Source organism: Entelurus aequoreus, linkage group LG09 (genome assembly GCF_033978785.1).
Source record: "Entelurus aequoreus isolate RoL-2023_Sb linkage group LG09, RoL_Eaeq_v1.1, whole genome shotgun sequence".
Lineage (NCBI taxonomy): Eukaryota > Metazoa > Chordata > Actinopteri > Syngnathiformes > Syngnathidae > Entelurus > Entelurus aequoreus.
This window is the reverse complement of record NC_084739.1, coordinates 29,230,496-29,257,999: the sequence shown is the minus strand read 5'-3', so window position 1 is coordinate 29,257,999 and position 27,504 is coordinate 29,230,496. Positions and strand designations below refer to the sequence as shown.

Sequence of the window (27,504 nt, the reverse complement as noted above, 5' to 3'; positions counted from 1 at the left end):
AATTCCACCTATACAGTGAATATTGGTGGAATATAAATTTGAATTAATCTGATAAAAATGATGATACTTAACAAAATATACTAACAAGCCAGTTTGTTTGTTTTGAACGGCTCCCTTCAAAGAGCCATAAATCCAATTTTTACTCAAGAAAAAAAAAATAAAAATATATATATATATATGTGTACATGTATGTACAGTATATGTATGTGTGTGTGTATGTATACATGTGTGTGTTGTAAAAAGTGTCAAATGAGAGACAACTCTCACCTTGACTTTGGACAGCCAGTGCAGGTGCTCTGACGTCATCGTAGGAGCGTCCGTCCGTGATAACGATCATTATCTTGCGTTTGTTGGGTTTGGACTTGCTGAAGAGTTGCTGGGCGGCGTACGTGATGGCGGCCCCCGTGCTGGTGCCGCCGCTCCAGTAGTCGATGCGTTTGATGGCGTCCAGCAGCTCGGCCTTGTTGTTGTGCTGACCGAAGGCGAACTCCAGCCTCTGCTCGTAGGTGTACTGCACGGCGCCCACTCGCGTGTCCGTGTCCGAGATCTCGAACTCCCGCGTGATGTTGGCCACGAACTGCAGCACGGTGCGGAAGTTGCCCGTGCCCACGCTGCTGGAGCCGTCGATGACGAAGGCGATGTCGTTGGCGTTGAGGCAGGTTTTGCTGCACACCAGTCGGTCGGTGTCGCACACGCGCTTCACCAGAGGCTGCACGGCTTTCCTCAGAGCGAACCAGCTGGACACGGGCATGGAGAAGAAGCCGTTGGTGCGACACACGGCCTGCAAGAGAGCAGAAATTAGTCTTACTTCCTTTTTCACAGGATTCGCTTTTCCATGCTACCAATTGCCAAAAATATGTCCCAGTGATGGTAGGAGCAAACATTGTGTGACAGTGGCCATCCACACACTAGCACAGTGTTGTGGAGTCACGACAGTGTGACGCCATTATCCCTGTGTGTGATCTACGGGAAAAAGGTTTTATGGTTCGGTTTTTCGACAAAACCTTGGGAATAAAAATAGTCTTCTTTAAACCAAAATGTTTTCGGCTTTTTTACAAAACCCAAAACCAGTGAAGTTGGCTCCAAAACCTGTATGTACCTTTCAGCATTAATGGTGCCTTCACAGATGTGTAAGTTACCCATGTCTTGGGCACTAATACACCCCCATACCATCACAGATGCTGGCTTTTCAACTTTGCACCTAGAACAATCCGGATGGTTCTTTTCCTCTTTGGACACAGTTTCCAAAAACAATTTTAAATGTGGACTCGTCAGACCACAGAACACTTTTACACTTTGCATCAGTCCATCTTAGATGAGCTCGGGCCCAGCAAAGCCGGCCGCGTTTCTGGGTGTTGTTGATAAATGGCTTTGGCTTTGCATAGGAGAGTTTTAACTTGCACTTACAGATGTAGCGACCAACTGTAGTTACTGACAGTGGTTTTCTGAAGTGTTCCTGAGCCCGTGTGGTGATATCCTTTACACACTAATGTCACTTTTTGATGCAGTACCGCCTGAGGGATCGAAGGTCCATAATAACATCATGTATTTTAGCGAAATAGGATTTGCTAATTATAAATGGTATATTTTAATAGTAAGGAGAGCATTTAAAAATGTGTTTTTCGACCCTCTCAATATGTTTTTTAACTTTATGAGAGGCCTCCAGACATGTGACATTACCCATATAGTCACCTTCACACTCCTTTAATCAAATATAGTAATGCTGCCTGAGGCTGAGCCAACCAGTGGCCACAATACTAAACAGCGCCCTGTAATCAATTCAGTCTCATCCAATGGCCAATACCAGTGTAGTATTGATATTTTTTAGGTTCATTTAGAATTTTTATGAATAAAAAAACGCCTAAATTAGGCCAGAACATGGAGAAGATGTTAAAAATGTGACGAGGGACGACTGTGCTTCTAAACTACATTTCTGCTCGGAACTCTTCTTGCTTCAACTCACAGTGAATTTAGTGTTCAGCCAAATGTAACTATATTTACATAATGACATGACAAAAACATACACACTTTTCATAAAATACACCATACTCATCATAGATGCGGAATATTTATAGAATAAAAATCCATCCCTCTTTCCATATTGCTACAAACTATTTGTCCAGGCAATCAGAGGATGGAAAAATGCTGACACTATTGTCCGCCTGCGAGCTGGCCCAGTGAGGTGGATCTGAAATGTGATTGGTTAAAGAAACGGCACTAACTAAGTTTAAGCAACATGAGCCAGCACTCTTAAAGTACCAGTAGAGTAGAAAAACAAGTTGCCTCTATATAGAAGCTTTTATCATATATATCTGATTTATGGCACTAAAAGACTTCCAAAGTATGCAAATAAATAGATGATGAAAATAGTATTGATCTCACGGAGATTTTCAAGCCATTTTGAGAGATAATGAGCTAGCCAGTCACATTATCACCTGATGTACAGTTAGGAACCACAGATCCCTTCCCCATCAACAACAATACAAATCATGCAAACTTTGTGAAAGCAACAACGATTACTTTGGGAAAAATTATGATCCAGAACTTTATATTTTTGAGCCCGAACACAAAGAGGATGAGCAATACGTTTTAGAAGCTGAGTGCTGAACGGATGCAGCTTCATTGAAACAATATAACATCAGCAGCATCGCGAGGCGCTAAACATACAAACTAACCATAATAAAACAAACACTTACTGTAATATTTCCACTCTCGCTGGGATGTCGACCCACGCGACGCTCGCATAATTCTGTTTAGATAAAGATTAAATCGCATTTCTCACGAAGGGACAAAAAAGTTGCTGCAATAAATCGCAATTCTCACGAAGGGTCAAAAAAGTTGCTGCAATAAATCGCAATTCTCACGAAGGGTCAAAAAAGTTGCTGCAACAAGCATCTTTTTCGCCACATTGTCGGTCCATGGCCACATTTGTCTACTACCAGGCGAGAGATGCATGAATTATAATCTAGAATTTACTTTTAGCAAATTTGAGATGAAGCAGAAGCCGCCGCTGGCTTATAGTCAACAATAGCAGCGTAAGATAGCATTAGCTGACTGTTAGCAATGCTCGGCTAAAATAGTCTGTCTGCGTTGGCGCTTATAATAACAATATCACTCATATCAATCTGTTGACTCAATTGTTAGCTATTTATTTATGATTTGGAATGCATAAACAAAGCCAAGCATATGTGTTCTTGTCTTACGTAAGGACTGTGAATGATAAACAGCACATCTCTTTACAATGTTTGCGTATTTCCACTATGACTTATTTGATGACATTATCAGAGCGAAGAAGTGTCAATTTAGTGACGTAGAATCTATGGAAATTATCGAAGGTGTTCAGAGCGGAATATTAAAATAAAAATAAAAAATATATATATATAATGGCTGACTAAATTTGTGGAATTTTGTGACATTTTACACTTTATTTTCACATACTTTGCGTATTGTGAATACAATTGGAAATGGATTAAAGGATACAAGGATACACAAATAAGCATATAAAGTCAACTTGTTTTTACACTCTGCAGGTACTTTAACTCTGAATGCCCGGGGCAGATTACATTGACATGGCAACACATAGATGCTGAACTCTGATTGGACAAACATGTACCAAAGACATTAGGGGTGCCACTAACAATTATTTTCAAAGTGATTTTTTTTTTCCGATTAGTCGACGAGTCAAACCATTATTACCTCTTATAGTAAATTCAATCAAAATAAATAATAATTACTGAGAAACAAATGTTGTACTTTATTACACAAAGGGCATGATCTACTAAGATCCAAATACCACGCGCAAAACAGAGTGTGCAAACTCTAAAATTGCATGTACTATTAGGGGGCGTGTTGCGTATGATCTACAAAGAGTGCGTGTACAATTGATAACTGGTGCACATCGCCTTTTTTAAATGACGTTTTTGTGTGTACTACACTGCTGTCCCCATGGAAGCACTCATTTACTGCACATTAATGTTATTATGCTCCTACCTGTGGTGTTTTGCTATGTTTTCAAACATGCAGCAGTCACCTATTGTATGTAGCACTTTTCATTAGCATCTTAGAAGCAGTCCTGCAGTGCATCGACAACGGAACACATTTTAGTGCACTGAAGGTGCACGCTGGGAGATGCTGGCAATAACTACGAGCGTCCGCTGGAATCCAGATGCAAGAAAATGTGTGATAATTTTTTTTTCATATAAATGAAAAACTACACGTCATTAAAAAAAACGCCAGCAGAAAACGCATCAATTTAATTTGTTTTAATCAGCCCCTTATGTCATCCAGCAACTATAAAAATATAAAACGATATTGCTGAATAGACGATAGGTCTAAAATGTTTTTAGTTTTGACAGTTCATACATATTGACAATCAAACATAGGAAAGAGCTGCAGCGTGATCACCTCTTTTCTTTATTTCTGGGCAACTGCCAGCTTGCGCGTCCTTTCTGGACAGCGGCCACAGAACAGTTTTAGTCCTGATAAATCACACTGCATGCACTAAATAATTACATTTGCTTTTTGTCACCCTAGTATTGTGGGTATTCTGATAATTACCATATATTCTGCACAATCATGAAGACTGACCTTATTTTGCTCACAATCCATATATATATATATATATATATATATATATATATATATATATATATATATATATATATATATATATATATATATATATATATATATATATATATATATATATATATATATATATATATATATATATATATATATATATATATATACACACACTACCGTTCAAAAGTTTGGGGTCACCCAAACAATTTTGTGGAATAGCCTTAATTTCTAAGAACAAGAATAGACTGTCGAGTTTCAGATGAAAGTTCTCTTTTTCTGGCCATTTTGAGCGTTTAAATGACCCCACAAATGTGATGCTCCAGAAACTCAATCTGCTCAAAGGAAGGTCAGTTTTGTAGATTCTGTAACGAGCTAAACTGTTTTCAGATGTGTGAACATGATTGCACAAGGGTTTTCTAATAATCAATTAGCCTTCGGAGCCAATGAGCAAACACATTGTACCATTAGAGCACTGGAGTGATAGTTGCTGGAAATGGGCCTCTATACACCTATGTAGACATTGCACCAAAAACCATACATTTGCAGCTAGAATAGTCATTTACCACATTAGCAATGTATAGAGTGTATTTCTTTGAAGTTAAGACTAGTTTAAAGTTATCTTCATTGAAATGTACAGTGCTTTTCCTTCAAAAATAAGGACATTTCAATGTGACCCCAAACTTTTGGACGGTAGTGTATATATATATATATATATATATATATATATATATATATATATATATATATATATATATATATATATATATATATAACCGTAAGCTCAGTAGATCAGCTTTGTCTATGCTATTAAGTTTGAACACATTTTAATACATGCAAACCTTTAGTAAATCAAGCCCAAAGTACAGTATTTTGTGGACTATAAACCACAACTTTTTTCCCCTGCTTTGTACTCTGCAGCTTGTAAATGGTGTGGCTAGTTTATGGATTTTTCTTCACTCACAGCCATAATGTTTTGTGTTCAACAAATATTTTTCATAGAACACCGACAGAGACACCGAAAGGGGTGTTATTGTTTGTGCTATGGCGCCATCTTTTGGACGAGTTCACTCACTTCAGGTACTTGCAGGTTGAAAATGCACTTCTGGTTTTGTGCCTTGAATCGGAAGTAGAACCGTCCATAGCATTCCTGCTCAAAAAGATTCTTAACTCATCACTCCAAGTTTTTAAGTTTCACAAAATAAATAAAACAATTCATACTTACTAAATGTGTAATGTCTGTAGGAGTGTTTTAATGCACATTTTTACATGCTATCGTCGTTAGCATTAGCAAATATGCATTAGCGAATATGCTAACGTGTTCACAAGTGTCTGTGTTAGTATTATTACTTACAATAGCACTCTTTTTGTATTGTTTCAGTTTCGTAAATTCACCAAAACGCCACCATGGAGTTATTGAGTCTGTCTAGTTGATTGGAGAGCGAGCTGACGATGACATCTGTTTTGTTTGATCAGCCGTTTTACGGTCTAGTGACAGGCACTGTTTGTTTACATACTGTACCTGAATTGTTTCTAAACATTTACAAAATATTTCATACCAGTATATATCTAATATATGTAAATTTATTTTTCTTCTGAAATTTGGTGGGTGCAGCTTAAATACTGGTGCGCTCTATAGCCCGGAAAATACGGTATATAATAAAATAATAAATGAAGGATCAAAGTGCAAGATGTCCTGTAAACATGAAATCCAGTGGTAAAAGTATTTTTAGGGTACCGTTAGGGTTATTTTGCTGCAAAAGTGTAAACACGAATATTCCTGGCGGTCAATCAATTAAAACATTTTCAACGGAGATGTTGATAATAACAAATCTTGATTATGTCGACTAATCATTGCAGCCTTAATAGACACATTGGAAGCAAATAAAGATAAGAAACACATTTTTACAGAAAGTTATAAATTAAGTCAGTACTTTTGATAGTTAGTAATTAGGCCTGCAGAGAAGCCACCAACTGAGTGAACCGGACCGCAACAGCTGCAGGTTTGGTGCACACTGCAGCTTGTAAATGGTGTGGCTAGTTTATGGATTTTTCTTCACTCACAGCCATAATGTTTTGTGTTCAACAAATATTTTTCATAGAACACCGACAGAGACACCGAAAGGGGTGTTATTGTTTGTGCTATGGCGCCATCTTTTGGACGAGTTCACTCACTTCAGGTACTTGCAGGTTGAAAATGCACTTCTGGTTTTGTGCCTTGAATCGGAAGTAGAACCGTCCATAGCATTCCTGCTCAAAAAGATTCTTAACTCATCACTCCAAGTTTTTAAGTTTCACAAAATAAATAAAACAATTCATACTTACTAAATGTGTAATGTCTGTAGGAGTGTTTTAATGCACATTTTTACATGCTATCGTCGTTAGCATTAGCAAATATGCATTAGCGAATATGCTAACGTGTTCACAAGTGTCTGTGTTAGTATTATTACTTACAATAGCACTCTTTTTGTATTGTTTCAGTTTCGTAAATTCACCAAAACGCCACCATGGAGTTATTGAGTCTGTCTAGTTGATTGGAGAGCGAGCTGACGATGACATCTGTTTTGTTTGATCAGCCGTTTTACGGTCTAGTGACAGGCACTGTTTGTTTACATACTGTACCTGAATTGTTTCTAAACATTTACAAAATATTTCATACCAGTATATATCTAATATATGTAAATTTATTTTTCTTCTGAAATTTGGTGGGTGCAGCTTAAATACTGGTGCGCTCTATAGCCCGGAAAATACGGTATATAATAAAATAATAAATGAAGGATCAAAGTGCAAGATGTCCTGTAAACATGAAATCCAGTGGTAAAAGTATTTTTAGGGTACCGTTAGGGTTATTTTGCTGCAAAAGTGTAAACACGAATATTCCTGGCGGTCAATCAATTAAAACATTTTCAACGGAGATGTTGATAATAACAAATCTTGATTATGTCGACTAATCATTGCAGCCTTAATAGACACATTGGAAGCAAATAAAGATAAGAAACACATTTTTACAGAAAGTTATAAATTAAGTCAGTACTTTTGATAGTTAGTAATTAGGCCTGCAGAGAAGCCACCAACTGAGTGAACCGGACCGCAACAGCTGCAGGTTTGGTGCACACTGCAGCTTGTAAATGGTGTGGCTAGTTTATGGATTTTTCTTCACTCACAGCCATAATGTTTTGTGTTCAACAAATATTTTTCATAGAACACCGACAGAGACACCGAAAGGGGTGTTATTGTTTGTGCTATGGCGCCATCTTTTGGACGAGTTCACTCACTTCAGGTACTTGCAGGTTGAAAATGCACTTCTGGTTTTGTGCCTTGAATCGGAAGTAGAACCGTCCATAGCATTCCTGCTCAAAAAGATTCTTAACTCATCACTCCAAGTTTTTAAGTTTCACAAAATAAATAAAACAATTCATACTTACTAAATGTGTAATGTCTGTAGGAGTGTTTTAATGCACATTTTTACATGCTATCGTCGTTAGCATTAGCAAATATGCATTAGCGAATATGCTAACGTGTTCACAAGTGTCTGTGTTAGTATTATTACTTACAATAGCACTCTTTTTGTATTGTTTCAGTTTCGTAAATTCACCAAAACGCCACCATGGAGTTATTGAGTCTGTCTAGTTGATTGGAGAGCGAGCTGACGATGACATCTGTTTTGTTTGATCAGCCGTTTTACGGTCTAGTGACAGGCACTGTTTGTTTACATACTGTACCTGAATTGTTTCTAAACATTTACAAAATATTTCATACCAGTATATATCTAATATATGTAAATTTATTTTTCTTCTGAAATTTGGTGGGTGCAGCTTAAATACTGGTGCGCTCTATAGCCCGGAAAATACGGTATATAATAAAATAATAAATGAAGGATCAAAGTGCAAGATGTCCTGTAAACATGAAATCCAGTGGTAAAAGTATTTTTAGGGTACCGTTAGGGTTATTTTGCTGCAAAAGTGTAAACACGAATATTCCTGGCGGTCAATCAATTAAAACATTTTCAACGGAGATGTTGATAATAACAAATCTTGATTATGTCGACTAATCATTGCAGCCTTAATAGACACATTGGAAGCAAATAAAGATAAGAAACACATTTTTACAGAAAGTTATAAATTAAGTCAGTACTTTTGATAGTTAGTAATTAGGCCTGCAGAGAAGCCACCAACTGAGTGAACCGGACCGCAACAGCTGCAGGTTTGGTGCACACTGCAGCTTGTAAATGGTGTGGCTAGTTTATGGATTTTTCTTCACTCACAGCCATAATGTTTTGTGTTCAACAAATATTTTTCATAGAACACCGACAGAGACACCGAAAGGGGTGTTATTGTTTGTGCTATGGCGCCATCTTTTGGACGAGTTCACTCACTTCAGGTACTTGCAGGTTGAAAATGCACTTCTGGTTTTGTGCCTTGAATCGGAAGTAGAACCGTCCATAGCATTCCTGCTCAAAAAGATTCTTAACTCATCACTCCAAGTTTTTAAGTTTCACAAAATAAATAAAACAATTCATACTTACTAAATGTGTAATGTCTGTAGGAGTGTTTTAATGCACATTTTTACATGCTATCGTCGTTAGCATTAGCAAATATGCATTAGCGAATATGCTAACGTGTTCACAAGTGTCTGTGTTAGTATTATTACTTACAATAGCACTCTTTTTGTATTGTTTCAGTTTCGTAAATTCACCAAAACGCCACCATGGAGTTATTGAGTCTGTCTAGTTGATTGGAGAGCGAGCTGACGATGACATCTGTTTTGTTTGATCAGCCGTTTTACGGTCTAGTGACAGGCACTGTTTGTTTACATACTGTACCTGAATTGTTTCTAAACATTTACAAAATATTTCATACCAGTATATATCTAATATATGTAAATTTATTTTTCTTCTGAAATTTGGTGGGTGCAGCTTAAATACTGGTGCGCTCTATAGCCCGGAAAATACGGTATATAATAAAATAATAAATGAAGGATCAAAGTGCAAGATGTCCTGTAAACATGAAATCCAGTGGTAAAAGTATTTTTAGGGTACCGTTAGGGTTATTTTGCTGCAAAAGTGTAAACACGAATATTCCTGGCGGTCAATCAATTAAAACATTTTCAACGGAGATGTTGATAATAACAAATCTTGATTATGTCGACTAATCATTGCAGCCTTAATAGACACATTGGAAGCAAATAAAGATAAGAAACACATTTTTACAGAAAGTTATAAATTAAGTCAGTACTTTTGATAGTTAGTAATTAGGCCTGCAGAGAAGCCACCAACTGAGTGAACCGGACCGCAACAGCTGCAGGTTTGGTGCACACGAGTGTTAACATTTGAACATAAACGCACAAGAGTTCGCTTTACCTAAACTGAACATGATCCCTAACCTGTCTTACCTTGTCTACAAAATTGGCCTCCACCAGGTTTTGCTTCTCGTTGTCGTCGGGACCCTCAATGGTGACAAAGAAGATGTTGATGCCGGACTCCCTCGCCATCCGGGACGCCTCTTCCACCTTGTCCGTGGGCCAGCCGTCCACCAGCACCACGGCCACGTTGGGAGCTCCTCCTCGGTTCCCGTTGGCGTCACTGAAGTAGAAGGTGTTGATGTAGGACAGGGCCTTCCCTGTTTCAACACAAGGGAGCAGCAACACAAAGGTAGACACACTGTTAAAGTTGTTTCCAAAAAAAAAAACAGTTACAGAAGGGACTGAAATTAAAAATAAGTATTTATTATTTTTACAGTTCATCAAATACTTGAGGTTTGGGGCCCCTGCCAAAGATTCCTGACCATTATGTGTGCACCTGCTATATGTGAGACATAAAAACTATAATCAGCATGCATATGTTTTATACAAGCACACACTTGTATGTTTATAAAGTGCATAGCTACTGTTATCCTGCCATTTATGTCAAAGGCTGCATGCTAGTCTAAAAATGGCAGCTCTAACACTGTTGTATGATTAGAGGGTGCGCAAACACAAACAATGCTATTTGTATCAGTGTGCGACATTTAAAGGGGGGCATGTGGTAGCAGACGCATACTTTCACTCAAGACCACCCCTCTGTCTAAGCCCCAAACTTCTCCCCTAGTTGGCCTTTTCTTTCCCGGCCAAAGAAAAACACAGTTTACAGACGCAGGACTGTAATTTAGCAAACAGCGTATTTAGCTCTAATTCTATCCTTGTATGTGAAAATGCGCCCCGGCTCGTAAAGCAAACAATAACCCTTTCACACGTTGTGTGCAGCAGCTGGCACTCACCCACATTGGAGAGGCCTCCCTTCTGCACAATCTTAGCGACGCTCGACTTCACGTCCCTGGAGGTAGCGTAGCTCTTCAGGCTGATCTCTGTCACGGGGTCGTCGCTGCACAGCACGGACGCCGTTTGGATTCGCTTTTCTCTCAAAATGTCACCTTTCATAACAGGAGAGAAAGTACTAACCCGTATTGGATGACGCCCATCATGGGTCCAGCCACGCCAACGTTGATGACCTGAGCCACCTCGGCCAGGAAGTCCTTCTGGATCTTAAAACGACGCTTCCCGATGCTCCAGCTGCCGTCCATCAGGAAGACCAAGTCCACCTTGCAGTCTAAGGGACGGAAATTCAGTTGCTGTGGTCGTCCAATCAAAAGTGAGGAGGGAAGAGGCTAACATGATTTTGTTTTGTGGATAAAAAGAACAAACTCAGGAATACATATTGGGCCTGATCTACTGAAGGTTTGCACGTATTAAAACCAAACTTGATAGGGCATTCAAAGCTGATCGACTAAATGAGCAAAATCGAGAGCACAATCCATTTAGGGCCAGATCTACTGAAGTTTTGTGTGTATTAAAACACGTGCAAACTTGATAGCACACGCAAAGTTGATCTACTAAACTTGTGCGCAGAGGATAGTGTCTCTTAAGTGAGCAGATTAAGGAGCGCAATCCATTTAGCGTGTCTGTCTTCGTGAATATGCAGACTATATGCTGATCATCAGAATGCCCGCAATACTGGGAGGAGAAGATGCAAGTCATTCAGCACACAAAGTGTGATCTGTCAAGGCTGATCACTGTTCTGCGAGCGCTGTTTTGCATTTTTGCAGTTCTGAAAAGCATGTGCAAACTGACAGTTACGCACTAATGGCTGTCAGAAAGAAGGCGATCGCATTGCAAAGACAGACTGACTGTCAACATATTTGGACAGCCAGAAATAAACATATTAGACGTATTGTCTATTCAGCAATATCATTTTATAACTGCTGGATGACTTAAGGGCTTGATTAAAATAGATTACAATTATTCAATTTGGTGTCTGCTTGTAATGTTTTAATAGTGTTTGTTTTTTATATATGTATATTTTATATGACCAACACATCTTGCAACATGCATTTTCTTGCAAATGGATCATTTCAGATGCACCACTGCGCCTTTCAGAGCACACCTTCAGCGTGCTAAAAATAGGTTCTGTTGTCTAGATTGCCTTTCAATACAGTCCAGAATTGGAGGCGCAGAAAATATTTGTGTTCTGCATGTTCAACAACATGACGAAACACCATAAGATGAATGATGTTGTAAATGTGACAGGAAATTAGTGTAAAATCGTCATTTAAAAAAAGCGGTCTGCAGCACTTTTGCACTTGTCTTAGTTTATCCCTAATAGTACACCCAATTTTATAGTTAGCTCACGCTATTTAACACTTGGTATTTGGATCTTAGTAGCTCAGGTCCTTTGTTGTTTACTGGACAGCAACAATATGAGACATTAAGTACTGTAGTAGCTCGGTTTTAATAAGTAATCCTTAAATCCTTTTATAAGTAGTCCTGAGGTCTGACAAAAACCAAACTGTACAAACACCAATGTGAATTTCCCAATAGGAAATAATGCAGAGCTGATTAATCTGCTCCAGACACCCAAAATATGAGTAGAAAACACTTGATAGAGAATCCAAGTTTTACAAGCAGAAAACAATGTGAAATATATATAAATGATAAATGAACATTCAACATCACTTTCACTTTTATTGAATACAGGCGTCCCTCGCCAGGTTGGGCTTCAAAGTTTGCATATTTTTTTAAAGCAAACTCCACATATCTTTTAAACTCATACGTACATTTTTGTCAAACGACATATTTTTCACTACTTTTTGTAATTCATGCTTGTGCAAATCAACTGCACGCTAACTGTAATGATGGAGAGTTTATACTAGTAAAACATAGCAGAAAGTATGCAACTATAAACTATACAGAACAGAAGATAATATATAAATAATGAAATAATAAAATAATAAAATATAATAATAAAATATAATAAAATATTGTAATACACATGTTGGTTGTATTGAGTATTTTGTGCCTTACCTGAGTCTCCCTGTGGCACAGGTTCAGGTGCTCTTGTTGCAGCAGGTGCCTGCTCTCTTACGTTAAAGCCTGTAAATATATATATTTTTAAAAACACAGGATTTAAACGAGATCTCATGCATTCATTTTTATAAAACAAGGAACCATATTTGGTAATTTCAACTGATGAATGAAAAAATTGAATCTCAACACAGTTTTATCCATACCACAATTTCAATAATAAATTATAAACAGTAAAAAGTAGGGGTTCTAAAAAAATCGACTCATCCATCCATCCATCCATTTTTTACCGCTTATCCCCTTTGGGGCCGCTGGAGCCCATCCCAGCTACAATCGGGCGGAAGGCGGGGTACACCCTGGACAAGTCGCCATCTCATCACAGGGCCAAAACAGATAGACAGACAACATTCACACACTAGGGCCAATTTAGTGTTGCCAATCAACCTATCCCAAGGTGCATGTCTTTGGAGGTGGGAGGAAGCCGGATTACCCGGAGGGAACCCACGCAATCACGGGGAGAACATGCAAACTCCACACAGAAAGATCCCGAGCGCAGGATCGAACCCAGGACCTTCGTATTGTGAGGCAGACGCACTAACCCCTCTACCACCGTGCTGCCCTCAAATCGACTCACATCCCCAAAATTTTTTTTAAGAATCAATTTTCAAGAAGACGTCTTTTAGGCCATCTCCGCGCTTACTCGCTGCACGTATACATCATAGTCAAGTCAAGAAGAGCTCTTGTAACAAGTAACCTGTTTTGAAAATGTTTTATTTATTGGTTTTCAACTAAATAATATATTGCAATAATCAGTTTGAATCGAGAATTAAATCTGAATCGAATCATTACCCCAGGAATCGGAATTGAATTGAATTGTGAGTTGTTGTAAGATTCCCACCCTTAGTAAATAGGTCTTATAAAGTGAAAAACAACCAACATAAAGGCCTAGCAGCTTGACCAAAAGATTTTTAAACCTGCTCAAAGAACTTCTGCTATCTTAAAGATACTAGGCACTATACACACTATTGTTAGAGAGAGGATAATATAACAACAACTGTTGGTGTGTCAACATTGTCGCAGTCAGTACACGACACGTAGGAGGTTGGTGGATTGATCCATTAATTGGTGGTGTCAATACCAAGGACAGTATCAGTATCAGTATGACCCATACTAGAGTGATTAGGATCCAAAAGGAGGACTTTGAGGTCAAAAAGGATTTAATTAAGAAATAGATACTGTAGTACTTTTAAGTTATTGTGTTCTATTGATTTTGTGTTGCTCAAACAATTGCATATGATAAAATAAAACAAGGAAGTAGTTAAAATATTGTGCTGATATTGTTAAACTGTCAGAAGCACTCACCATAAATAAATTGAAAGATTTACAGTTAATAAATGTGATCGGTATTGGTATTAGTATTGGCCGATTTCACTCATGTATAATTGGTATCACAATCATCAGCATACATCTCTGATCAGAACACCCTTAAAAATAAGAATGTATTACTCTGATTCGTATTATCCACTGATTATAATACTACTGTGCATTAATCAGCTAATTGCATACCTTACACTATAAAGTAAAGGGAATTGTGACATATTTATAGTGAATATTGATACGTATGATTTTGACACTCACATTTTGGCTACTTTTTATTAAATTTGTGGGCACTCTTTTGTAAAGAAAAAAAATAAGTCAATAGTACAATTTTTAGTGCATGTAAACATACAAAGGGCCTGATCTACTAAAGGTTTGTGTATACTAAAACACGTTTAAACTTGAAAGCACACGCAAAGCTGATTCACTAAGCTTGTGCGCAGAGGATAGCGTCTCTTTTTGTGAGCAGAATAAGGAGCACAGTCCATTTAGTGTGTCTGTTTTCATGAATATGCAGAATATATGCTGATCATCAGAACGCCCACAATACTAGGGGGAGAAGGGGCAAATATAATTATTCAGCACGTGCAATGTGATTTATCAACACTGATCACACCAAATCACCAAAAATTATTTCCGAGCGCGGCCACCGCTGCTGCCCACTGCTCCCCTCACCTCCCAGGGGGTGATCAAGGCTGATGGGTCGAATGCAGAGAATAATTTCGCCACACCTAGTGTGTGTGGGCAGCACGGTGAAACAGGGGTTAGTGGATGTACCTCACAATACGAAGGTTGTGAGTTCAATTCCGGGCTCGGGATCTTTCTGTGTGGAGTTTGCATGTTCTCCCCGTGACTATGTCACGGGTACTCCGGCTTTCTCCCACCTCCAAAAACATGCACCTGGGGATAGGTTGATTGGCAACACTAAATTGGCCCTAGTGTGTGAATGTGAGTGTGAATGTTGTCTGTCTATCTGTGTTGGCCCTGCGATGAGGTGGCGACTTGTCCAGGGTGTACCCCGCCTTCCACCCGAATGCAGCTGAGATAGGCTCCAGCACCCCCCACGACCCCAAAAAGGGACAAGCAGTAGAAAATGGATGGATGGATAGTGTGTGTGTGACAATCATTGGTACTTTAACTTTAACACGTCTTAATTCAATACGTCTAAAAAGTATGTGCAAACTGACAGGTATACACACAAAGACAGACGATGGACCGATTATCCTCCATCCAGGTGTGCATGTCATAAGTAAAAAATATTATACATATTGTCTATTCAGCAATATCATATCATTTTGGATGACTTAAAAGGCTGATTAAAATAAATTCAGTTGATGCATTTTGGTGCCTGCCGTTTTTCTTTTAAATTCTGTTAGTTTTTTCATCGAAGCTAATTATTTTAATAATATATCTCCTACTAGTAAAGACGTCTATCAACAAATATATTTTTTTTAATGTTTGGATCATTCCAGACGCATGTTTGCGCTGCGGTTGTGACGGTCCACCGCCTCCCTGCAGAGCGTCAGACGCGCTAAAATAGTTTCTGTTGTCTAAAGATTACGATTCTATATTGCAGAAACGGTGGCGCATATTATAGATGTGTGCTGCTTGTTCAACAACATTGCACACATGTTGGAGAGCATAATAACGTGACACATAATGCCAGGAGTACGTGCACTGCAAAAACTGAAATCTCAGTAAGATTAAATATCTCAAATAAGAGTGATATTTGCTTATTTTCTGTCAGATAAGATAATTCTTCTCACGAAGCAGATTTTATGTTAGAGTGTTTTACTTGTTTTAAAGGCCTACTGAAACCCACTACTACCGACCACGCAGTCTGATAGTTTATATATCAATGATGAAATCTTAACATTGCAACACATGCCGATACGGCCGGGTTAACTTATAAAGTACAATTTTAAATTTCCCGCCACACTTCCGTTTGAAAACGTCTATGTATGATGACGTATGCACGTGACGTCAATGGTTGATACGGAAGTATTCGGACCCATTGAATCCAATACAAAACGCTCTGATTTCATCCCAAAATGCCACAGTATTCCGGACATCTGTGTTGGTGAATCTTTTGCAATTTGTTTAATGAACAATGGAGACTGCAAAGAAGAAAGCTGTAGGTGGGATCGGTGTATTAGCGGTGGACTACAGCAACACAACTAGGAGGACTTTGAGGTGGATAGCAGACGCGCTACCGTGAGTACAGCTTTGGCTTTCAAGAGGATATAGTATCCGAGGTGGTTTAAAATACAAATCCGTGATCCACAATAGAAAAAGGAGAAAGTGTGGAATCCAATGAACCCTTGTACCTAAGTTACGGTCAGAGCGAAAAAAGATACATCCTGCACTGCACTCTAGTCCTTCACTCTCACTTTCCTCATCCACGAATCTTTCATCCTCACTCAAATTAATGGGGTAATCGTCGCTTTCTTTGTCCGAATCTCTCTCGCTGCCTTGTAAACAATGGGAAAATGTGAGGAGTCCTTCCTCCTGTGACTTCACGCTACTTCCGGTATAGGCAAGGCTTTTTTTTATCAACGACCAAAAGTTGCGAACTTTATCGTCGTTGTTCTCTACTAAATCCTTTCAGCAAAAATATGGCAATATCGCGAAATGATCAAGTATGACACATAGAATGGATCTGCTATCTCCGTTTAAATACAAAAATTTCATTTCAGTAGGCCTTTAAGTGTTTTGGTCCTAAATTATCTCGGTAAAATATTACAGCTTGTTGCTGAGATTTTATAGAATAGAATAGAATATATCTTTATTGTCATTGTACAACGAAATTGTAAGCACATTTAATTATGACCTATATTGAGTAAAACATGCTTGAAACTAGAATATCAACTGTTGCAAAGCTGTGTCATCGATACTCACAAGTATAAAACTACTTTTTTAAAGTAATAATTTCTTATTTCAAGCATGAAAAAAAAATCATGACTTTGACACAATTGTGTCTCATATTAAAACAGATGACAGCCAAATGGACTTTGCTGTTTTATTTTCAATGAAACAATAGAAAATACGTACTCATGTAGTAGTACAGTTGTTATTAGTGAGAATATACTTATTTTAAGGAATTTTTGGGTTCATTGAGGTTAGCTAATTTTACTTGATTTGGAAAGTCTTGACAAGCCAAATTTACTTGTTCTATTGGCAGATAATTTTGCTTAGTTCAAATAAAATACCCCTCATTTTTGTATTTTTTTTTCTTGTTTTTGAACACTGACTTTTTGTAGTGTGCAAAAACCTTTTCTTAAATAGGGCGGTCTGCACCACTTTTCAATTGTACACGCACTCTTGTCACGGTTGCGTCGCATGTTTACGCGGGGGTCGTTCTCCCAGGATACGGACGGGAAACTCCGGACGAAGCGTGCAGGTAAGAATATAATTTATTTGTCATAAATCATACAAGGAAATACAAGCAGACAGGAAACAAACAAAAGGGATGCGTGCCGATCGCACGCGGTAGCTAAGGTAACAACTTAGCACAGGAATCATGAATCAAGAATATACTGTACAGCAAATAAGGAAGCCAGACCGAGTGTGGCGCACAACATGAATAAGTAGCTCTCTGATTAGTGCCCGGCAGCAGGTGAGCGTGCCGGACACCAATCAGAGGCAGGTGAGACTAATCAGCACCCATGGAAACCAAAACACAAACCCAACTAAACAAAACATGATCTGGGCAAAGGATCATGACACTTAGTAGATCACACACAACACGCCCACTAACAGCCCACACAATTTTATAGTTTACACTCGCTGTTTAGCGGGGCCCCTTCAGGAGTCTAATAGTAACAATGAAATAGGGCCACAAACCAAATCCTATTTAGGGCCGCAAAAAGCCTCGGGCCACACTGTTTACCCATCACTAGTTCCTAGTAAACTTGAAGTCACGGATGCCTTGTAACAGATGGCCGCTATCTCCCTCATCAAAGAATGTAAATATGATGATCAGACAGAGAAATAAAAGTCAGAATAACAAACAAAAACTATTTTGTGAAGCAATGTCACACAAACACAGCTGCTGTCCGCTTTCCACTCCACTCCACTCCACTCAGGGTAAACATGATAGCTAACGGGCCAGCTGTTCCCCCGGAGCCTCCATGCTGTTTAACATGATATTAACATCCCTTCAATTACAGGCTGCCCACAAAGCCAGATGCTTTACCCGGGATAACCTCAGCTTGCTCTGTTTTTAGGAACCTGTGCCTGGTCGACTTACTTGTTTCAGATCCGTCGAGAGGTGGAGCTTAAAAAAACCATTGCTGAAGATCTCACCTGATTCGTAAAGGTTTGCATCTGGTCTCCAGGCATCCACTGTCTCCACTGCACAGACGATAGCAGACAAGTCACTAGCAGCGATACTTACTCAGCACACTTGGCATGAAGGTCTGACATGTCCAATGAGCTTCATGGACGACTGGATACAAGCAGGTGTTTGCAGCCATGCTGACTACAGCTCACCTCTTGTGTGGGTTGTATCCAGCGGCGCATGGCGGTTGCCCTCCAAGTCAGTGGATCGGGACACTAAGAAGAACACATGCTAAGTCATCACGCTGCTGGGAAGAGTCGGCCCACACCCACTGACTGCGGCTCGCATCTGCTGGGGTTTTAGTGGTGCATGCTGGGAAGGAATTTCCTTTCTTTTCAGATTTATTTTGTGGGCTTCATCAAAGAGATGGAGCGACAGCCTGTAATCGGTCAGAGAAGGCTGTTTGGGCCTTGCCAATGGGCCAGAACTGAGCCAATAAACAAACGAAATGGGTTTGCCCTCAAACCACTTAAGGGGGTAGTTGGACATGTCGGAAGATGGAATTATCTGCTTTCATGCTAAGTGAGCAATAACTAGAGCTTTGGAATACTAAAGCCACATGATGACATGTTAAATAAGTAAAGTGTTTCTTTGGTATTATTAAAAGTGACATATTATTATTGTTACACTACACCAGAGCCTTTCAAGTGGCGACCCATACTGATGATACCATACTGGCCCCCGAGTTCAGTTTAAAACTTGGGAGACAAATATATTTTTAGCAAATTCCTAAAAACAGTAGAGTGCTCCTATTGTATAGAGGAACTTGCACCACTGTCAACACACTGGCACATAGGCACCGATCCCGTGGGTGCTTCGGGGCCCGAGCACCCACAGACAATGCCGAGCACCCACGTGGGATTTATGGCAAATTCTTTCTCACCACCAAGCAAAAACCGTGCATGCTCAGAAAAGTAGCGTCAGATTTACCGACCGTCCGAGCACCCACTGGCAGAAATGTAGATCGGTGCCTATGCACTGGCAGATCCGTGCATTGACATTTTAACCTTGCTAGCAAACATAGAACACTGGTGTCCAAACTTGTGACTTACACTACCGTTCAAAAGTTTGGGGTCACATTGAAATGTCCTTATTTTTGAAGGAAAAGCACTGTACTTTTCAATGAAGATAACTTCAAACTAGTCTTAACTTTAAAGAAATACACTCTATACATTGCTAATGTGGTAAATGACTTTTCTAGCTGCAAATGTCTGGTTTTTGGTGCAATATCTACATAGGTGTATAGAGGCCCATTTCCAGCAACTATCACTCCAGTGTTCTAATGGTACAATGTGTTTGCTCATTGGCTCAGAAGGCTAATTGATGATTAGAAAACCCTTGTACAATCATGTTCACACATCTGAAAACAGTTTAGCTTGTTTCAGAAGCTACAAAACTGACCTTCCTTTGAGCAGATTGAGTTTCTGGAGCATCACATTTGTGGGGTCAATTAAACGCTCAAAATGGCCAGAAAAAGAGAACTTTCATCTGAAACTCGACAGTCTATTCTTGTTCTTAGAAATGAAGGCTATTCCACAAAATTTTTTGGGTGACCCCAAACTTTTGAACGGTAGTGTACATAACTGAGGCGTTCCCCAAGTCATTCCTTTAAAGGGGAACTGCATTGTATTTTCAGAATTTTGCCTATCGTGCACAATCCTTATGAGAGACAAAGAATTGTTTTTTGTTTTTTTTGCATTCTAATTTGTAAAAACCGGTTTATTCTAGGTGGCTAGCAATGTAGCTAATAGGAGCAATCAATTCTACCTCTAAGTGACTTTGAAAATGCGTTATAAAACGTTAACAATTCTTCACTTATGTTCCGTAACCTGTATAATAACCAAGCTGTAGCTACATTGTTATTGTAAGGGCGAACACTGAGGAACTCTTTTTCTAGCGTAGTAACACATCGACATGCTTCGGTATTAGCCGTAAAAGCTAACTACGGAAAGAGCTTCTACGTAGCACTAAACGTGTTTGAGTTTGTAATGCACAACACTGCGATAGAACACCAATCCGTACTGACTGAAATACATGAACAATCAAATTTGTAAAGTATTAGTAAAGTACACAGCTAGCCAGATTGTCATGATACACACATGACGTGCTGCGTGTATCATGATCAATATAAAGTGTGATTCACTCGATGGGACAGTTGTGCGTTTGGTGCAGCTGGCCGGGGCATTTTTTTCGGGTTATTTGGGTAAACACTCCATTTATATTGAAATAACATGGCTTCAAATTCCACATTTTGCAGCTTCGAGTCACTTTCACCTCACTCTCTCAACTTCCGTCTGCTCTAACGTCTCACTCTTCCTTCCTGCTGGCTTCTAGAAGCAGCAGTTCACCATCCCTATTTTCAGCTTCAAAAAGATAAGTGGCGAATGCTGTCGTCGTCCCGAGTAGCTCAACATCTACTTCCATTTTCATCTGCAGCGCTAAGCGTTCTAGGTAATGTGATATAAAAAGATTTCGCAACACATGTCATAGTTTACTAGTTCATATGTATTTATACTTTCATTTAACCTTTAGTTATATAGGGTAAGGAAATTAAGAACAGTTTTTCATTTGCAATGTTGACCTAGCAAAAAGGTAGCCTTTGCATGACGGGATGTTGAAGTGTGATGATAATCTCGCATCGTCTCTCATTTACCAACAGAAATATACCACTATACCACGGATCTCTGTCAACAATTCACAAATGCTCTTAATGTGCGGGGGTAAATGTTAACGGTTTATGATACCATTTGAGCTAATTTTGTACGTTTAAATCTAAAAATCATAGACTTTGATACTTGGTGCCCTCTTGCGAGTATACTAACTGTTCCTATGTTAGCATGTTAATGTTATATGCTAGCATTTTAGCTAATTTTGTACCTTTAAACCTGAAAATAACGGATTTTGATACTTGGCACATGTATGTATGTTTACTGTGTTTTTGTTAGCATGCTAATGTTAGTATGCTGTTATGCTAACATAAACACACTATGGTATTTTTTTTATTTTTAGCTCATTCTGCTTCTGCCTTTGTATTTGTTTTGTATCATCCCGTGAGGTGTATATTACTTCTTTTGTTTTTTTTGTTCGGTTTGTACTTCATGAAGTTTTGCACTTGTGTATTTTTTGTGTGTTTTTTTGTTTGTTTTTGTTATATTTGGATGTAATTGTTGGTTTATATATCATTAAGTAAGACTACGTATTAGGTTGAAGGGGGCAGGAAAATATAAGATTTTTCTTCATCCTGCTCCTTCTCAGGCATTAATGTGTAACTGTATAACTGAATAATTGTGGTATAATTGTCTATCAAAGATGCACATCAATGAAGGAGATAAATAAAAACGAAATGAAAAAAAATGAAATGAAAACAACTTTGGTGTTCAACACCGGGTCGGAGATTCACAACACAAATAGTAGGCCCACAGTTTTCCAGTTAATTATGACTTGTATTAGTTAGGACAGCTGGAAAGTATTCACAGCGCTTCACTTATTCACATTTTGTTATGTTACAGCCTTATTCCAAAATGAAATTAATTCATTCTTGTCCTCAAAATTCTACAGACAATATCCCATAATGACAATCTGAAAAGTTTTTTGTTTTAATTTTGCAAATATATCAACAATACATAACTAAAAAAAATACATGTACATAAGTGTCATGTCTTTTGATCATGTTTTGTTTGGCTATGTTCTGTTTGGTTTTTGGACTCTTTTTAGTTCCTGTTTTTTCACTCCCTTGTTTTGTTTCTATGACAACTTATTAGTTTCCCCGGTGGATTCGGGGACACTTGGTCTGGCGACCCACCGTCAAGTCCCCCTCCCGCCCTCCCATGACTCTTGATCATTTGTTTTTTTTGGACATCTGGGATCTGTCCTTAAGGCGTGACTCTGTCATGTCTTTTGATCATGTTTTGTTTGGCTATGTTCTGTTTGGTTTTTGGACTCTTTTTAGTTCCTGTTTTTTCACTCCCTTGTTTTGTTTCCATGACAACTTATTAGTTTCACCTGTCATGCATTTGGACTGACACGCACCTGTCACTAATCATGTCTTGATTATTTAAGTTTGTAGTTTCCAGGCAGTCGGCCTGGCGATATTACCCTTGTTACCCTTGACATTACTCTGATGACATTATCATGCTCTGGTTACTCATAGTTCATGCTGCTCTCCTCACGTCACCGTAAGTGTTTTTGTTTCATGTCCATAGTTTCTGCCCATGAGTTAGTTTTGTTCCTCCACTGTGAGCGCCTTTTGTTTGTACTTTGTTAGAAATTAAATCATGTCTTTACCTGCAAGCCTTGTCCAGTCAAGTCGCTTTGCACCACGGAAGAAACAATCCACGCAATAATTTGCGTCACCATAGTCCCCGTCTTGACAATAAGTATTCACAGCCTTTGCTCAATACTTTGTTGATGCACCTTTGGCAGAAATTACAGCCTCAAGTCTTTTTGAATACGATGCTACAAGCTTGACACACCTATCTGGCCACTCTACCATACAAGCCCGATTGCTGGATTGCTGCATAGATGGTTGTCCTTCTGGAAAGTTCTCCTCTCTCCACAGAGGAATGCTGTAGAGCGACCATCGGGTTCTCGGTCACCTCCCTGACTAGACTAAGATGAATGCAGCAATATACAGAGACATCCTGGATGAAAACCAACGCTTCGCATCCAACCTGATAGGGCAGTGCTCCAAAGACGAATGGCCGAAACTGTCCAAAGATTGGTGTGTCAAGCTTGTGGCATCGTATTCAAAAAGACTTGAGGCTGTAATTGCTGCCAAAGGTGCATTAACAAAGTATTGAACAAAGGTTGTGAATACTTATGTACACATGCATGTGATTTTTTGTTTTGTTTTATAGTTTTAACAAATTTGCAATTAAAAAAAAAACTTTTCACATTGTCACTACTGGGTATTGTCGGTAGAATTTTGAGGATAAAAATGCATTTATTCAATTTTGAAATAAGGCTGTAACATAACAAAATGTGGGAAAAGTGAAGCCCTGCGAACACTCTCTGCAAGCACTGTCATTCATTAAAACAATACAGTAATTTGTCAGTGCGCTGTGAGTATGAGCATGTACTCTCATCTCGTGTATAATTTTAAGCCTGTGTGGTATAAAACGAGTAAAACATCAATACATTTTTTTTCCCAGTTTTTGTTGAAATCTTGCACTTTTTAACTTAATGTTACAAACGCTAAAAACATCAATACCATATTCAGAAATGTAGGATCAACGTCTATGACAAAAAATAAGCCTCAACCTATCGCAACTTTCTAAAAAAAAGCTGGTGCAAATGGATCAATTATACAATTATAGTGTAGCTGCTGTACCTGGTGAGGACACTTTTAATTTCCTTTTTACCAACCCTTTAACCGAAGGGAAAGAGATCAAGCATCCCGTTAAGCGTTTTTATAGATACATGGCATGTTGTCAATAAAACTGGGAGTATGAAAAGAAACAAATGTGATCTTAAAAAAGGTGGTGTCATGTTTTGTTTGTACAATTACAAGCGCCTAGAGCACACAAAACCGACCCCCAAGACTTGTTAGTTCCTTGTAAATAGAAGAGAAAAACACTTACGGTATGATCCAAAGTTATAATACCAGCGCTCAAAGTCTGATATATCGGGCCTGTGATCCTGAGCTAGAGGAGGATGGTTTGACACCTGTTAGTATTCCAACATTGAACTTTGGAGGGTAAGCAGTAAGCACGCGTTTCCACGGTTGCAATTGGTCATGTTTGCTACACAATCCCAGACCAGTGAAAACGACGGCATGGTGCAGAACGATCACCTGGCATGCTCAAAGCGTAGCCCTACTTAGCGCTGTCTCTTCCACACGTGAACATCAACACCACACCCACTCAACACATCCGCGCTCTGTATCAGTCACATGACCATGCATGATGCCTTTTGCACATGCAGCATGCAGCGATACGAGCGCGTCGCTGACACCTCGCCAGACTTACCTGTCACATCTGGTGTGTCCGAGTCACTCCAACCGTATCCTGAGTCTGGAGCTGGATAAATAACATCTGAACATAAGGCAAAGTTATAGTTAAGTCTTCCAGAAATTAACAGAATGGAGGAAAGGCAACAATTGTAAGTGAGAGTAGATATATATTTTATGCACAGGACGGTAGGTTGGGGATTCATATGGCCCCATTTGTTGCGGTTTACCTGACACATGAAACGTGACATAAATGGGGCACGTACTATCCTCTTTAACCGCCAGATGGCAATAGAGAGTTGAATATCTTGAATTGTGTTTTGTGGCAAATTTCAACTTTGACCACTGCGTCAGTTGCTATGTAGAGTGATGCTTTCCATAATTTTCAGCAGACTGCATTGCCAAATGACTACCCCCCGACCCCCTTCCTCTCACGCGAGATCCACCCAGGAACCATATGAATGCCTTGTTTACTTTATATGTATAAATGTGAGGAAAAAGTAGTGAGGAAAACCTTTTGGTCGGTTGATTTGTCAATCATTAGTAGTAACCTCCGACGTCAAAACTATTATTGTGAACACACACTCCCAGATGGGCAGATGTTGTCACAAATCCACATTTTCTTCTTTTGCCGATTTGTGTTTTAATATTTCTGCTCATGCAGGGATATCCTAACTTTTACAACCAAGAATTTTTTTTTTTTTTTTTCTGCAATTGAAACACTTCTGTGTGGTCTACATAACATGGAATGGTGGGTAAATAATTTTGGGACTTCTGGGGTTCACAAATACACAAAAACAGTTGGTTTTGCATAATATGACCCCTTTAAGCATTATATCCTGCCCTCTTTTAGATTTTTGCCCGTAACTACTGTATGCACATACATACTGTAACACACACACATTAGCTTTGTGTGTAGTCGGCTAATGAGCATGATTTAGCAAAGTTTAACTACTAATGTTAGCTATCATTGAATGTATATTGTATCATTACAACATCACTCCAAAATGTTAGTTGCTTCTCTTGGACGTGCACACGCTCCGTGTGTGTGTGTACGAGACAGCTTTGTATTGTATTCATTATAATTAGGAAGTACATAAAAACATATACACTTAAAAATATATATATAAACCACTAATGGTAACATAAACTAGCCGGTGGTGTTCTAGTTATAATTTTTGGTTTAGAAAAGTTGCAAACAGCACCTTGAAAAAAGCTAAAACCAATTCATTGTAGGTTGTAGGTTTTGTTGTGTGTTATGTTAAGCGATATGAATGTAAAATTAGCGTAATATCTACGCATAGACCGCATTAATAATGAATGTATTTTATATGTATAATTTCCCTAAGGCCAGTAAAAGAACAAGCTTAAAATAGTCAGAAAATATAGTTTTATGTTTAATGGTTTTGTCTTTACAGTATACAGCAAACTACTAATTTAAGTAGAAATCAGCCGATTAATTAATAAATCAGCATGCGGTTGAAGTGTAGACTTTAACTTTTAATTTAAGAGCATTTAGGAATTAAAGCTACAGGTGCAGTATAGCAGCAAGTGTGAAAGTCTAATCATCATTTTAACACTTGGATGAAAATCATTTGCAGTAAATGAAGCCAATGGACATCATTAAGTTATGAGTATTAATATTTACAGGTAAAGTATGTCAGTTGGATTACGGAAAATGGAATGGATGTTATCTACATATACATAATATACCTGAATGTGGACCATATTTCCGGATTATAAGGCGCACCCACAAATTTTAGAAGAAAAAACTTAGTTTTTTCATATATTAGCCACACCCGACTATAAGCCTTGTGAAATGAGATATTTACATAGAAAGATTTTGTAAATGTTTATTTACATACCTTAATTGTTTCCAAACAGTGCCTGTAACACGGCATTAAATTGGCTGATCAAACATAACAGAAAAGTAAGTGATGTCTTTATTCATCCTTTATGACAGACCTGGGCATATTAAGGCCGGGTGCCACATGCGGCCCGTTAAGCTTCTCAATCTGGCCCGCCGGACATTCCCAAATATTTTTTTTTTATTTTTAAGATGGAAAGTGTAGCTGCCATTATGATGTGCAGTGATGTTTTCTAATGACCGTAAGTCTTGAACTATACTAAATATTTCAATGATTGGAATCTGGGATTTTGCATGATATACCAGTTACTATGGTCATCTAATTAGTTACTATGGTCATCTAATTAGTTACTATGGTCATCTAATTAGTTACTATGGTCATCTAATTAGTTACTATGGTAATCTACGTCACAGCAGCTCAGATGAGGCACCAAGCAGTGTGGACGGGAAGCGTTTCCACAGATGCGGAAGGAGATTTTCACAACAAAGGTCTAAAGCTTAGTGATGTCAGATATATCAGATTGTAGGTGGGTTTATTTTGTACCCTTCGCGTTCATATTTCACTGTTTGATGCATTTTTGTTGCGTTTCACTTGATTGTAAAATATGTCAATCGAAAGAAGGTGTGACATTCATATTTTGTAAATAGTCAGTGTTTTTTTATCGTTCATAGAAACATTTAAAATTTCATTACGTTTTTTAAGGCGTTCTGTATTAACGTTTTTAGCATTTAATCAGACATTATTGTGAGGTTTTGTATTAGTGTTCCTAAAAATAGATATACCGGCCCCCAGACACATTTTTTTCTCTAAATGTGGCCCCTGAGTCAAAATAATTGCCCAGGCCTGCTTTATGAGATTAATACGATTTTCTCCTTTTTTAAGGTTCAATATGTTTATTCCCTGTACTTTGTAAGCACTTTGAGTTTTGTGTTTGAACAGTTTCTTAAAGTGGATCATTTTAGAGCATTGTTTGATTTCTTTGCTTAATCCATTCCATAGTTTAGCCGTTAGCAAAGAAAATCAATATATTAGCCGCACCTTTGTATAATCCCCTGGTT

General features: G+C 38.6%; 1 protein-coding gene across 7 annotated transcripts in view; it reads right to left on the bottom strand.

Annotated features, from left to right (window-relative positions):
- Positions 1-27,504, bottom strand: part of vit (vitrin) — a 102,361-nt gene that overhangs the window by 3,399 nt on the left and 71,458 nt on the right. For 3 of the 7 annotated variants that reach the window (XM_062058502.1, XM_062058507.1, XM_062058504.1), the window contains 9 exons: positions 24,598-24,663; positions 24,211-24,273; positions 18,784-18,846; positions 18,598-18,645; positions 12,916-12,984; positions 11,017-11,164; positions 10,836-10,939; positions 9,973-10,199; positions 268-781 (listed from right to left, as the gene is read on the bottom strand). In XM_062058502.1, coding sequence (XP_061914486.1) covers positions 268-781; positions 9,973-10,199; positions 10,836-10,939; positions 11,017-11,164; positions 12,916-12,984; positions 18,598-18,645; positions 18,784-18,846; positions 24,211-24,273; positions 24,598-24,663 — 1,302 coding nt within the window. The remainder of the gene's footprint in view (positions 1-267; positions 782-9,972; positions 10,200-10,835; positions 10,940-11,016; positions 11,165-12,915; positions 12,985-18,597; positions 18,646-18,783; positions 18,847-24,210; positions 24,274-24,597; positions 24,664-27,504) is intronic. The other 4 variants (XM_062058503.1, XM_062058505.1, XM_062058506.1 and 1 more) reach the window with 4 other exon arrangements.